Source organism: Camelus ferus, chromosome 30 (genome assembly GCF_009834535.1).
Source record: "Camelus ferus isolate YT-003-E chromosome 30, BCGSAC_Cfer_1.0, whole genome shotgun sequence".
NCBI classification, from domain to species: domain Eukaryota; kingdom Metazoa; phylum Chordata; class Mammalia; order Artiodactyla; family Camelidae; genus Camelus; species Camelus ferus.
Window position 1 is genome coordinate 13,497,875 of NC_045725.1, and position 15,412 is coordinate 13,513,286.

Genomic DNA, 15,412 nt, shown 5'->3' on the forward strand with positions numbered 1-15,412 from the left:
AATAATAAATGTAAATAACAGACTCAGAAGCAAGCTGTCTGAATTCACACCCAGAGCTGACACACACATGCTGTATGACCTTGGGCAAGTCACTTAGCCCCCTTGTGCCTCATCTTTCCAGAGTTACATAGAATATAAGTTCCAAAAGATTAAGAGATGATGGAAAATATTTGACCAGCAAGAGTTTGGATATTTGTTGAAGTGAATAAATGAGGGCATTAAATTGTTCAAGTGTTTTGATTCTATTAGATACATTTAAATGCTGGAGAGGCTGTGGAAAAAAGGGAACCCTCCTACACTGCTGAGGGGAATGCATTTTGGTGCAGCCACTGTGGAAAACAGTATAGAGATTCCTCAAAAGACTAGGAATAGACTTACCATATGACCCAGTAATCTTGCTCCTGGGCATATATCCAGAAGGAACCCTACTTCAAAATGACACCTGCACCCCAATGTTCATAGCAGCACTATTTACAATAGCCAAGACATGGAGACAGCCTAAATGTCCATCAACAGATGACTGGATTAAAAAGTTGTGGTATATTTCTACAATGGAATACTATTCAGCCACAAAAATGACAACATAACGCCATTTGCAGCAACATGGATGCCCCTGGAGAATGTCATTCTAAATGAAGTAAGCCAGAAAGAGAAAGAAAAATACCATATGAGATCGCTCGTATGTGCAATCTAAAACAACAACAAAACAAACGAACATAAATACAAAACAGAAACAGACTCATAGGCATAGAATACAAACTTGTGGTTGCCAATGGGGAAGGGACAGACTGGGAGTTCAAACTTTGTAGATACTGACAGGCATATGCAGAATAGATAAACAAGATTATACTGTATAGCACAGGGAAATATATACAAGATCTTGTGGTAGCTCACAGCAAAAAAAAAAAATGTGACAATGAATATATGTATGTTCATGTATAACTGAAAATTTGTGCTGTACATTGGAATTTGACACAACATTGTAAAATGACTATGACTCAATAAGAAATGTTTAAAAAGTGTTTAATTTAAAATGTCAATACTTGTGACAGACTTTAAAAGAACTCAATATTTTTATTTGTCTGCATTAGGGCCAGTTTCATCTGTAAGTTTGTAAACTGGCTGCTTTCTGAGACAGTTCCTAATAGCATCATATGCTGATTAAATTGCTGAAAAAGCCTTGATGTATTCAGTCTAAGGTAAGACCTGCTGAGGCAGGTTTTGACAGAGGAACAGAGGAAGGAAGAGGCAAGTGAAGAGGGAGGCAGAGAAAGAGAAGACAAATTCCAGGCATAAATAGTCTTTAAAGCTTCCCAGGTGATTCCAATGTATAGCCAAGGCTGAGAACTTGAGCCTGCTTCACAATTACCTGGAGGGCTCTTTAAAACACAGATTGCTGGGACCCTCCCCAAGAGATTCTGATTCAGTAGGTTTTTAGTGGGGTCCAAGAATTTCCATCTCTAATCCATTCCCAGGTGATGCTGGTGCTGCTGTCCCAGAGCCACATCTTGGGAACTACTGCTTAATGTATCAGGAACAGAGTCATCTCTTCTGACTCCAGGATGATGGCCTTTCATCCTGTCATCACAGCAGAGCAATAACAATCAATGGGGATCAATGAGAATTGGAGTGTGTGAGTGTGTGCCTGAGTGTTAGTGGAGGGGGATGACATTAACTGGAGAGAATGGGTCATCGTGAGATCATTTCTATTGCTGGAATGTGCTATTCACCCTGCTCTACATCCTAGGCAGGCTTTCACTCCTGAATTATACTTCCTGGGCTCCAGGCAGGGTGGCGACAGAGGAAAGCAGGGAGCTGAGGGGAAGGGTGGACTCTGTGCTGGCTTTAACTTTATCCACAAGTGATTCAGTGCCCCAGTGCAGGGGGTGAAGACAACCAGAGAAGGAGCCTACGTGGCTCAGATCACCCTGGTGCTTGGTGACAGGTTGCTCCTTCCCCCTGTGTCCCGTCCCCCTTTCCCATGTTCTCTGAAGGCACAGCATTGTCTCACTCAATCTTCGATTCTCTTTGCAAGTTAGATTCCGCCAAGAAACCTATTCCATGGTAAATAGCAGGCTACCCCCAACCACTTTGAGACTAAAGCAGCTTCATCCTCAGCTTCATGCTCACTGCTCATTTAGTTGCCTTGTTTTGGAAATGTTGGAAGTGATTAACAGGGGTTCTACCATGACTTTCTCCACTAAGAACCTATTAAACAAGGAAACAGGCCTGTTCTGGGCAGGCTGATGGCATGTGGCTGGTTTTTTAAGGTGAAGACAGCAGAGAAGTAAACAGACCCACAGTTACAGCATGGCTAGCTGTGCGGCCAGCACCAGCTGGATGGTCTCCACCACAAACCAATAGGGAACCATTTGAATCTCCCACTGTTAGAGAATCCAACTCTTTACAAAATCTGTTGTAATTTGTTCAGTATTGTAAAAGCTATCTGGGTAACTGGAATTAAAGGGAAGAGCTAATCATTTATCACGATTTTCTTTGAGCTATATTTCACAGTAATTAAATAGCCTGAGGGACAATTTTTTAACAAAAGAATTCTAGCTAATAAGTGGCTAAGAGATAACAGTTATAAAATTATTTGTAACCCTAATTGATCATCACCAGGTGAAGCTATTAGATGAAGAGTGATGGGGGTACTTTACAATGGAGAAATCAAGAAGACAGCCCCTGGATCCACCATTTAATGTCAATGTCAGTAAGCGTGATATGGCTGTGATGTAATATGAAGTACACAGATCCCATTTTAAAGTAGGCCTGATACCATCTATAAAGTCGTCTTGCCAAAGAAACTTGAGCCTGAATCTAATCAACCCTTTAGAACTGACTTCCAGATTGCAGGAAATATGGGGAATAAGGAAGCAATGACGCTACAAAGAAGCAAACAGATCCAGAGTGTGGAAATTTTATATATCACTGGACCCAGTTCCTTCCACAAGTCAATGGCATGAAAAAGAAATAAAGGGATTAAGTACTGCTCTGCCTTAAAGGAGACTAAAGAAGCATAACAGCTAAATATAGTATGTGGACCTTGTTTGCATCCTGATTCAAATAAAACCAAAAGTACAAGACATTCTTAATGTCTTATTAAGGAAATTTGCAGATGGAATGAAAATTGGATGGCATAAATAAATCATTGTTAAGTGAGACAACGGCATTGAGATGTCACAAGAAAATATCCACTTTTAAAAGAGAAATATACCATATGTTTAGGTGAAATGACACGAGGTTTAGGATTTTATTTTATATCTTTCAGCAACCAAAAAGAAACTAGGAAAGGAAAAAAAAGGTTAAAAGGGTAAATAAAGCAGGTAAGACAATTGTAATTGTTGAATCTATGTGACAGGTATGTGGAAGTTTATTAAACTAGTCCCTTTATTTTTGTGCATGTTTACATTTTTCATAAAAAAGAACTATTGGATAAACAAAAAAAAAGATGGAAAGGTAGATTTAAGGAAAGAGAAGATTGCTATGCTACTGTTAATTAAACATTTGTAACCTCTCAATACAGCATTTGTTCAAGCATCCACAACTTTTTTGTGGAATACTCTCAAACAAAATATATTTGTCCTTATAAATTTCTGTGCAAGGGAAGCATAGTGCAGATTGAATATTTTAAAACTAAATATTTAAAAATGTGTCATGAAGAGAAGTTAAGAACATGTTTAACTGTCTTAACTTATATTAACATCTAAAGTTTCATCTCTGGAGAATAAGTTACTATAAAGAGAAAGTTAGACATAGAACTTTGTTCCTCTCTGGACCTTAGCATCCCAACCACTTGAGCTCAGTGAGGACAAAGAAATCTTTCTTTCCCTGACAATGATAGGATCCTGCTTTCAGATCCAAAGTCTGGTTGGAGAGAAGATCACTTATTTGCTTACAAAGGGAAGAGGATAACATCAGTGACTCAAGAACCATTATGAGGTCAAGGCAACCAGAGAATCTTGGGCTATCCAAGGGATAAATCAAGCTCTTTGAAGAGCGTGATATCTAAACCATAGCAACAAATGATGGCTGGACCTGCTTAGAGCTGTCCGTGGTGCTGAGCAGTTTCCTGTTTCTTTCAGGGTTTTGACAGTGATGAAGTAGAAAGATTTGGCTGTAGCGTTTTCCCAAAGAAGAAAAATGCATCAAGAAAGCTGAGAAAGTCTAGATATATGTACAGAGTAAAGAGGGTGGAGGAAACTGGTATTAGAGGACCTGCTCATGACCCTGAGGTTCATGGCCAGATCTCAATTTTTGAAAGTAAGAAGACACAAGGGAAAACTCTGATTAGGAGAAATCCGGGTTCCCTCTGACTGAGGCATAAAAAGACAGGGATAATCTCAGGGACTGAAACAGGGTATAAATAAATCCTGTATTAAGTTCCTACTATATTATAGGCAATGTTATAGGCATTAGGAAAAGAGCAATGAATATGACAGAATGGTACGCATGGAGCTGATAGTTAAGTAAGAGACAGAGAACAAGTATGTCGTTGCAAACATGGTGATTTTTTTGGGAGGGGGTTTAAGTAAGGTAAGGCAATAGGAAGAAATTTCAGTGAGGGGGTGAGTACATAAGAGAGCTTGTTAATCATAAACAGGGAGATGTAATCATGGCAGGGTGCATGTTGGGAGTTAAGTCACAAGGAAGAAGTCTCAGTGGCTGGAGTGAAATGACAAGCATACAGTGGAAACAGAAGCTAGTCTATGATGCCTTTTAGCTCTAAATTTATCCTCTTTTTCCTGCTTAGAAGAATAGCTGGCTTTTGAGCCCCAGTTACCACTGAACTGCCTGCAGGGCTATGGAGACCCCAGCTGCAAAGGTTAAGAGCAATGAATCTGTCAAGCAAATCTCTACTTGACACCACCCCAAGAATTATAACCTTGGATCACCTTGCCTCACTGTACTTTAAGCTGCTGCAGTTAATCCCACTGACCTTAGGCTGTCTGATGGGACTGGACTCTGATTTGGTGTGTTTTATCTTGGCCCAATGGCCTTGAATATTTTTCCAACCAGCAGCAAGTCCTTAGGCAGATTCTTTGCTGCAAAGAGGTGACTGAATTGGAGCCCTCAGGAAGTCTTCATTATTCCCCAGAAGGACCTTCCCTACTGTGTTAGGTTTTTAGGGATTCTGTAACAAATTGCCATAAACTTGGCTTAAAACAACAGAAATTTATTCCCTCACAGCCCTGGAGGGTAGAAGTCTGAGAACAAGGTATCAGTAGGGCTATGGCCCTTCTGAAGTCTCCAAAGAAGAATACTCCTGGCCTTTTCCTAGCTTTGGGTTGTGGCAATCCTTGGCAGTCAATGTCTGTGAGATGCTATCTCTAGTTCCAGTCTCTGACTCTATCTTCACATGACCTTCTTCTCTATATGTCTCTTTGTGTCCTCTCATCTTCTTATAAGGACAGAAGTCATTGGATTTAGGAAACACCCTAAATCCAGGGATGATTTCATCTCAAGATCCTTAACTAATTAAGCTCACATTCTGAGGTTCCAGCTGGACAAGAATTCAGGGGGAACATTATTCAGCCCACTAAATCCGCCCTTAGAGAATGACAAATGCTTTAATAAGAGTGTCTGATAGGATGTGCTGCATCTGGAGACTTATAAAACTCTTAGAGAGGAGAAAGGGATCTCCATGGAAGTCTGGAAAAGAATGGCATTCTGGAGACATCCATTTAGGATCCAGAGGCTGCTACAAGGTGATGTTTGACATAAATTTAGTCATTTGGTCACATAATTATTAAATACCTACTAAGTGCAAGGCACTGAGAACCCAAAATTGAATCAGACAAGGTCTCTACCCTTTAGAGACTCAAAATCTGCCATTTGTTAATTGGCAAGACAATTATAATCCAGCATGGTGAGTGCTACAAATAGAGATATAAACAGTTCAAGAGTGCCAAGTAGGGGGCATCTAATTCCATTTCATGAAAAAAAAGTGGTAGTTAATATGGATTTTGAAGGATGCATAACAATTTATCGGGGGAAGGAAATTTCAGGTGCAAAAGTCATCCCCTGGGTATCTATTTATAAATGATTGTTAGCTCAGCCAAAAGAAAAAGTAAGTTATTTCATGCCAGGTAAAATTTAAACAAGGGCTGGCCTCAAGGTTTAGAGAGCTAGGAAAGAGAAGAAAGTGAAGAGAAAAGAAAACCTTTTTAATGGAAGTTCACCTTAGAGATTTCTCATTACTACAAATTCATATGCACCACACCATTCTCCAGAAGGATTGAAGCAGTCAAGAATAAAAAGGTAATTCCACCTTATAAAAAGGACCAGTGAACAGAGAGGGTGAGGCTAGGTGAGAAAAGTTCTTTGACATTTTGTCTGCTGGCGAGGTGTGGGGGGCAGGTGGGGAGTACTTAGCAGGCAAGAACATTTTTGCCTTGTAAACATGAATCCATAAATGACAGAAGGTTTTCTTTCCCCCTGTTACAGTGACTTAAATGTTTGGCTGCATAACAAATTTCTCATCAAGGGATTCTGGGAATTTGCTAGGGAGAAATAAACATTTTAAATAGTTTAAATTGCTTTGCTATTTGGAAACAAATGTGGTTTCATATTTCCTTTATTAAATTTTTGCTCAGGAAACTATGGCATCAGGAACCAACACACCACATCTTGGGATTTCATGGCCAGTGAACAATCCTCAATGTTATGTAGTTCCCCAGACAGGGTCCATCTCCCCAAACACATTCCCTTTTGGAAATAAATAATGTTGAGGCAACTCATTTTCCTCCCCTTTTCCTCTTCCTCCTTTTTATTCCCTTCTATTACCTAATCTCAAATGCTGGAATTCTCAGGAATCTGCTCTCAGTCACTCTTATTCTACAAGTTTCCTTCTTATAGTACTTTAATAAGTCCTCCGCCTTAAAATTTTCTAGAATCTTTTCATATTTTCTCCATTCCCCACTGCTACCATCATTGTACAAGGCATCATTATCTCCCATTATCTCCTAGCCAGTCTTTTGATATTTGTTTTATTTCCATCTAACCTATCCTCCACAGACACTACAATAATCTTTCCCATGTGACTACCATTCCTGAGATCCTCTGATGGCTTCTCAGGACAGCTGGGATAAAGTCCCAATCATTGATATGGCTTATGATATCTTGCATGGCCTGGTTCCTGTCTACTTTCTAGCTCCCATCCCCATTCCCTATTTTGCAGTCATTTGGAATTCTTCTTTCATTTTGGCACATATCAATATTTCTATTTTGGGGCTTTTATATTTACTATTCACTCTGCCTCAAAAATGCTTCTCCATTTTTAGCAAACACCACACATCATTTTATGTCTATCCTTCAGGTCTTATTAATGTCTACTTCTTCAGATCTTAGTTTAAATATCATTTCTTCAAAGTCAGATACAGTTGAACCTCATTATTTGCATATTCATATCTGCAAATTCACCTACTTGCTAAAATTTATTTGTAACCCTAAAATCAATACTCATAGTGCTTTCTCAGTCATTCATGGACATGTGGAGAGTGGCAAAAATTTGAGCTTCCTGATGCACATGTTGCCAGCGGAGGTTAAACAAAACGATGTTCTACTTTCTTGTTTCAGTTCTCACACTATAAACAAGGGTCCCTTTTGTGGTCTATTTAGTGCTTTTTGTGTGTGTGTGTGATTTTGCTGCTTAAAATGCCCCCTAAGCATAGTGTTGAAGAGCTGTCTAGTGTTTCTAAGTGCAAAAGGCTGTGATGTGCCTTACAGAGAACATAGATTTGTTACATAACCTTCCTCTAGGCATGAGCTTTAGTGTTGTTGGCTATGAATTCACTGTTAATAAATCAACAATATATATTAGATGAAATGTCTTTAAACAGGAACACACATAAAAGAAGGCTATGTATTGATTGGCTGATGAAAATGCTGTGACTAGAAGCTCGCAGGAACCTAACTTTGTGTTTTCCCCAGGAGCAATGGTTCAGTGTTTGCAGCAACTTTATAGACCATAACTCCTGAGAATAATGAGAATCAACTGCATTTGATTTATTGACTGAAATCAATATAAAAATTAGGGACTGTTAGGACTGCAGGAGTAGAGGAGCTGAATGGCTCATGTTGTCTGGGGAGAGGACATGTCAGACAGGAGGAGAAAAAAAAGAAAAGGGGAAACATAGACATCACTAAAGACAAACATTAACTTTGACTTCTGAAATGTTACTTCTTGACTTTCAGGAACATTTTTCTCAAGTATGTGAGCCTTTGCTTTCCTAGACAGTTTGGAAGGAGGGGTACAACATGGAGCAGGAATCCCCAAGAGGACTTTCTAAGTTTGTGATGAGAAAAAGTCTGGGATGGAAGGAGAAGGCAGACAGTTAAGGTATGGCAGCAACAGAAGAAGTCATCCAAGGGTCAAAGAACTAGTAAAATTTCAAATGTTTAGTCAGGTGGAGTTGGATAAGATGGAGCTGGAGATAGCAGCCTCTGAAGGCTGGAGACAGAGATGAGCTCTGATCTCGGATCAGCAATTCTCTCTTTTTATTGCCATGAACTGAGGGTGGGCTGTATGATAATTTGTACCATCTTACCAAGCTCGAGGGGTCTATAACAGGCCTGAAAACAGACGGGTCCCAGGGTGTGAACCCTGGAAACAGGCAGCAGCGTCCAGGGTTGAGAAAAATCAGAGAAGTAAGTACCCTGGACAGCTACATGGCTCCAAAGACTGTTCAGTGTTTCTGCACAACTGGGGTCTTTAACACAGGCATCCTCAGTCTTCCTGGCCATCCCCTCCACCCTCACCAGCCCCGTGAGTGAAACATTCATATTAGAAATGACCCTGACATTGTCCTCCTTTCTTGGAAAAGGGAGGGTAGTCATCAGGATCTACATGAAGTTCCTCCCTACCTAATTTTCTGGCCTGGCCAGGAGGTGATCAGGGACCTCTGACCCCATCAATGTGGTTGAACCCTGAGGGGATTGTTCAGACTGGCTGGGAATAATATTTCTTCCTTCCCATTGTTCTAATCCCTTTGCTTCTCTGTTGCTTCTGAGGTACGGGCTGTGGAAGAACAGAATTAAAGACCTGGTATCTCTCAGCTCTCTCTTGGGGGTAAGGGAGTAGAGTTTCAACTAGGTTAAGATTTAGCAAGTTTCCACTGTGCCAGAAGCTCTTTAGCAGGCAGTTATGAAGATAAATATGAATGAGGCATGGCCCCTTCCCTCAAGAGTTATACTTTGTGTGTCAGTAGCCCAGCAGAGAGTTGGAAGCCCAGAGGTAAAACATGTTTCCTTCTGATAAAGGCAAGGGCACATTTCTTGGGAATACACTTCCTAAACAATGGTTTGCCTCTGGTGAGAACATTATAACAGGAAACGGTACGCATGGATGTTCATGTAGACAGACCCCATCCGCACCCACCCTCATCAATCTGATCTGTCAAATCCTTCTAATTAGGTTTCTAGTGACACACACAATGGGGCTCAGTGATCTTACTGAGCCACTGGCAGCCCGATCCAACACTGAAGTAATTGTCTGGATGTAGTGATCTACTTGTTGAGTGTCATGGGCAGTGGCTCATCCTGATCTTATGAACTTTCTAGGGCAGAAGACGATCTTAATAAATCTGACTCCTATTACTAAGCCAGACTTTCAACCACCAGCCAAGCTGCTACTAGTTCTAAAACAACCATAACGGATTACAAGAGAGAGAGAAAGAACTCAAGGGTCTTTGTTTTGTTTCCTTCTTGGGAAAGAGGAGAGATTCATTAGGGATATTTTGAGAATGTTGTGCAAGCACGTTTCTTTTCATAGACTTACAATGGCACCTGAATGGACAGGTGAGGAAGAAGCATCTCCTTCCACTGCACCTTTTTCTGGATAAGACACCCTCCCCTTACACTCTGGTAATAAACATCTATGAGGGACAGAGTGGACAGAGATAGAAGAAGCTGCCCTCATTGCCTTGTCTTCTTTTTTTGACCAGTTGGCACAGTGGCTGGGTGAGGGTGCAAAATGGGACTGGCAGGATGGGCTGGCACCCAGCATGGTGTACCAGAACGGGCATCAGATCTGGCACCAGAAGACCCAGATCTGAGTGTTGGCTGTGTCCCTATCTTTCTGTGTCTCCCTCTTGTGGTCCTGAGTAAGACAGTCAAACCTCACAGGGCTGCAATACTCCTTGGTTGTAAAAAAGAGAGATAATAAAGTGCTTTTGTGGTAGTAATTCACAAGGTTGTTGTACGGATCGAATGTTTGTGTCTTTAATACTTAACAGAGCACTAGGTGACTGCTGTAAATGTTTGCTTAATGAATAACTGAATGGGTGCACTGAGATTTGAAAACTGAGGGCTGTGTGAGTCTTCATTATGGCCTTACTTTGAAGACTGAGTACTTTCTCTGTGTTTAATCAGAGCTGATCCCATGATATGAGGAAAAACTCAGCTGTTTAACCCATGCTAAAGCCGCCAAGTCAGGCTCCATCAGTCACCGTGGCAGATATACTGGTCCCCTGTGAGGATGTGGAAGAAGTAAGGACAAACGCAATACTCGACACCTCTGGGCCACTTGTGCTGGACTCAGAAAAGCCTGGAGAAGCCTTTGAGCAAATAGCTTTGTCGAGGTTCATTTCAACGGAAGACAAGAGGGTGAGTTAGAACAGCATAAATTAAGAAACTAATGTGTCTCAAGGAGATGAAATTTAGTATTTAACAACTCTTCTCTAATCACATAACATATAACTTAAAGGCCCAAAGCCAGGAAAAAATGGTCAGAGTGGCCCAAAGACAACAAAAGGACAATGAGAGAAACTCTGAACATGAACTTCATCACAGTTACAGGTGCGACAAAGCATTCCTTAGATATTTTGAAGTTTAAAATAAATTTCTCACTTGGCTTATGTCCTATCCCATCACTTACATTTGTAAGTGAATTCGACTAATTTTAAACTTGTTATTATAAACCAACAAGCATAATTTTTATTGAAAATCCATGGAAAGTGAATTTGGTGATATAATCTTAATTTTTCCCTAATTTTTATGTCTGAACTAAGAAGAATTAATGCCCTGACATCACAGAAAATTAAAAGCCACTCATTACCCCAAGGTGGTGGGCAGGGAGCAGGAGGAACTAAAATTTGTCCAGAAACATTGGCTTTTCTAACTGATGGAAGCATCAAAATGGTGACAATCAACTGTTTAGGTTCCCTGCCACGCTGGGAGATGGGGAGAGGCTCAGGAGGAGAACTGGGGCCTGCCCTCCCACCCCAACCCTGACCTTGACCTTGAGCCCGAGCTACCTTTGTTGTCATGCCAGACCCGCAGCTTGCAGAGGTGGCCCAGGCTCAGCATGTCGGGGAAGTTGAACGTGTCGGTGTTGTTCCGCTCAAACTTGTTCCAGTTGGCCGACTGCTTCAGGGCCAGGGTCCCGCTGTCCCCGTTCTCGCCAAAGATGATGATGAACACGTTGGCATCCGTGCCCGCTCCTGGGAGAGCACAAGGCAAGGGCTCTGGGTGCCGCCCGCTCTGAATCACAGCCTTCTTGCTCTGGCCTCACTCCCAGGACCCTGGGAGGAGCCAGGGGTGCACACGGGCAACTTCAGAGTGAACGAGGCCGGGGTGAGGTGGGAAAGGGCTGGTCAGTGTCTCCAATTCTATTCTCTCTCTTATCTCTGTGCCTTGTAAATGCTGTCGGGCTGACTGGAGTCCTGGTTAGCAAGTATGAATGGTTTGGTACAAGGATTTACCTAGTGCTGGGAAATACTTAAAGGTGTGCCGTGTAGACTGGCTTTACAGTTTAGAAATAAACCCCCTCCTGCACAATGTGAAAGCCCCTTGTTCCCAAATCTGCCTCTGGTTGACATTCTACACAGGACCTTCACACGATGTGCTTAAGCCAAACAGAGGTATTGACCCCAATGAAAAGAAAAGGCTTCTGGGAGAGGTGACCCCTTGAAGCTTTGCTGATATGCACGCCCTGCAGTTATCAATGAACTTATTATTTCCTGAGAGCACATCATGAAGGGATGAGGGGCTTGAAAACATGTGAACACTGGAACTTTAGGCAAAGAGAGTGAAGGCTTCACTCTGAGGAGAAAAGGAAGAAGAGAGGGGCCGAAAAGAAACTTTGGCAGCTGGACTGACCCCATGCATGAGGTGCTACCATGAGAGCTTTGTCTCTTTGGCTGAATGCTTCTCTGTTGAAAATGTAAGCTCCCAGAGCCATCATGGTACTCCTTCCCCAGCCATTAATAAGTAGTGTGAGCGAGTTTGTCAGACTCGTAACAGCTCCTGGAGAACAGGCTTGGTGTAGGGGAGGGGAGGAAGGAGGCACTGCTTCCCTCTGAGCTGCAGGTCTCTGTGTTGCTAGTACGTTTGCTTAGAAGGCCCTTCCTCTGCTGTCCCATGTGCTTCACTGGCTTCTGTTCGTCCTTCTGGGCCGGACTTTGGCTCCACCTCTGGGAAGCCCTCCGTGACCCTTGCCCCTGATCTCCAGCCTGATAAGGCGCCCTCCTCTGGGTTCCCTAGCACCCGTGCCGACCCCTGTCAGAGCCTCACTGTCATTGCTCCACTCGGATGTCAGACACACACGGGCTCAGGAACTTATCTCCAGCCTAAGAGCCCAGGCCAAAGTTGGCCCACAGGAGATGGTGGCCAAGCGCAGGGATGTGGGAAGGAATCCAAGGGCATCTGAGATGTCCGGCACCTAGGTGAGGGGTGTCAGGAGGACAGAGGGCCTCTGAGCCAAGCTCCTGCACCGTTTTCAAAAGCACTGACCATACTGCTCAGTGACGTTCTCCCCACTTCCCTGATGCTGGAAGGACAGAGCCAAGTCACTGGGAGGACACTTGGTCAGGTAGAAGGTGACACACTGTGGAAAGGAGCTGAATTGACTAAGTTTTGGAAGGCCATCCAGAGAGCAATACCTTGACCAGAGCTCGGGGCCTGAGCCAGAATATGATGAGGAGCGGGGTCAGTGGGAGGCGGGCACAGGAGAAGGGAAGGACCTCCCTGACTCACCCAGGATGTTACTGGTCTTCACCGAGACGGTGTAGGAGGTCCACTCCATCATCTCCTCCCCGTCGATGACAGCGCACATCTCACACACCAGGGTCTTCTTGCCCTTCCGCTGGGACAGCCAGTCTCCGTAGTAGAACATGGTCAGCTCTCCAGTGTTCATGTTCTTCAGGAGGATCTGGGTGAGAGGGGCCAGTACAGGAACCCCCTCCTTCACCTCTACCGGCTGCCCACCCACTAATGCAATCCCCTGGTCTGAACCCCAGGGACCCACAATCCTAGCCCCAAGACAAGTTCTTCCAACTTAGACCTGAGGCAGGAGGACAGGGCCCTCTCCAGGACAAAGACCCTGCCCCGTGGGCCTGTCACAGGGTCTGAAGCCCCCACTGTGACTAGTTTGGGAATTTGGAAACAAACAATTCTTCTAAATATGTTTCTGAGAGGTGCCTATCACTGTGCACAAGAAATGTTTGCTGAATGAATGACCAAAAAACAGAACAACCAAAACACTGTCAGCCACAGACCCCTGGAAACAGTGTACTGAAGTCTGCCAGATTGTCCTTGGCGGGAGGACCATACTGTTGGCTCAGGAAAAATCTGCTCAAGGCTGAACAGGAGCGTAGGAGCCTGAGGGGATGCAGGACAGATGGCTTTTGGTGGACAAGGGATGAGACGATGACCCAAGATGGAAAAAGAGGCAGCCACCTGTGGTCACAGCGGCACTGAACCCCAGCACAGGAGTTACCACTGTTCCCCCAGACTTGATTCCTCCAGGAAGCCTACCTGGTCTCTGCCCACACTGCACTAGCAGGGCACACTGTATTCTCTGCCAGTTACTCAATTTTGACTGGAGGCAAATAAATAAAACTATGTTCCCTGATTAATTCACACGAAGGGCATATGGGATTCTGTGGGCCAGGTATGAGTAATAACCCTCTAAGGTGACATTTGCACTTTAACAAGGTCCACTGACAACCCAAATGAGCAGGAATAAGGGGCGGGCAGTGGGTGGAAGGGAGGGCGAGGGCCCAGCCACATTACCCTCTCCAGGAACCACTCGGGCCGGCTGCCCAGGCCGTCAATTCGGATCCGCATCTTGGTGAATGGAGCAATGTCCAGGATTTCCATGATGAACGTGTCATTCTGCTCCCGCTCAAATCTGGGGGTGGAGAGGCAGGGCATGAAGAAGGGAAGCTGGTCATTGGAGCGGGGTTGGTGAGGCCAGGCTGGAGACCAGATACGAGGGGAGGAGAGAAGAGGAGGCTTTTACTGAGTCCCTCTCAGCTCCCAGTGACTCCCCAATAGCCTGTCTCTTGCATCCCAGATGTGTCCCTAGACCACTGGGTTAAGTGAGTTTGGCTGGTAGAAATGGTCCTGAATCAAGAGCTACCAGTTCTGGGTCCTAATCTCATTCTGCTAACGTAGAATAGTCCCAGCAACTCTCGGGAACTTGGTTTCCTCATCTGTCGTCTGGAGGAAATTACACTAGCCCTGCAATCTCATAAAACTGTCACAAGGGCCGAATGGATGTGAAATCAACTTAAAATGTAAAAAGAATTCCACACCTGTAAAGCTTTAATTGAGACTCTCTGAGTGGCATGGCTGCCATGAATAGTGGGGCAGGTTGTGCACTGCACAACTCTAGATAGTGCTGTTCACATTTTTCTATACACAATATGCACACCTGAATGCAGTGACCCTCGCTCAGGGACTGCTACTAATAACTTTAAAATGGCAGGTAAATTGAAGGTAATGGTGGTTTTGTTGCCGTTACTATTTTTCTACCGAATGAACTCGTCAGCTCAGAGATGCTCTATCTTTATTTCTTACTGCTCTTCCCACAGTGCTGCATGCATAATACAACCTTCAATGCTGACATTGCCTGACTGCTGACTGATTCCAAATGCTGCTGCTGCTAAGCCCCTGGGGCTAACGCAGGTATCACTGAAGATATGACACTGTGTGGCAATTGTTACGCTTCCTTGAGTACAAGACATATTTTTAAAGCAGAAGCCACAGCCAGTGGGGGCTGGGACTGCAAATGCTGCAAATCAAGAACAAACTGTGGCTGGTCTTCAAGGCAGCGGTGGAACAGAGGCCTAATCCCTTTTGATAACTTGCTTATATGCACTTTATGATTATTAGATGCAAAAACGCTCTCCCAGAAGTCTGCCCTAAATCCTTCCTGCTCTGATTTAAGCCATCTATCCCTCTGGTCACGTGAAAACTGGAAGGTGGCACTCACAAATTCCCTTGTCAAGCTCATATCACATAGTGAGATTCTCTCCTATAATCTTTCAACTCATTGATTCCTTACTCTTGCCAGGTGAATAATTTTACAGATCAAAGGAACTTTAGAATTCTTCGCTTTGTATTTCTTTTTAATTTTCACCCTTTGAATATAGCCAAGTATCTCCATTTTATGGAGAGTTTATGGTGG

The 15,412-nt window shown here is 43.5% G+C and overlaps 1 protein-coding gene across 1 annotated transcript in view; it reads right to left on the minus strand.

Annotated features, from left to right (window-relative positions):
* LOXHD1 (lipoxygenase homology domains 1) overlaps nt 1–15,412 on the minus strand; it is a 152,647-nt gene that overhangs the window by 10,633 nt on the left and 126,602 nt on the right. The window contains 3 exon segments of the mRNA XM_032470447.1: nt 11,256–11,441; nt 12,976–13,150; nt 14,014–14,131. Coding sequence (XP_032326338.1) covers nt 11,256–11,441; nt 12,976–13,150; nt 14,014–14,131 — 479 coding nt within the window.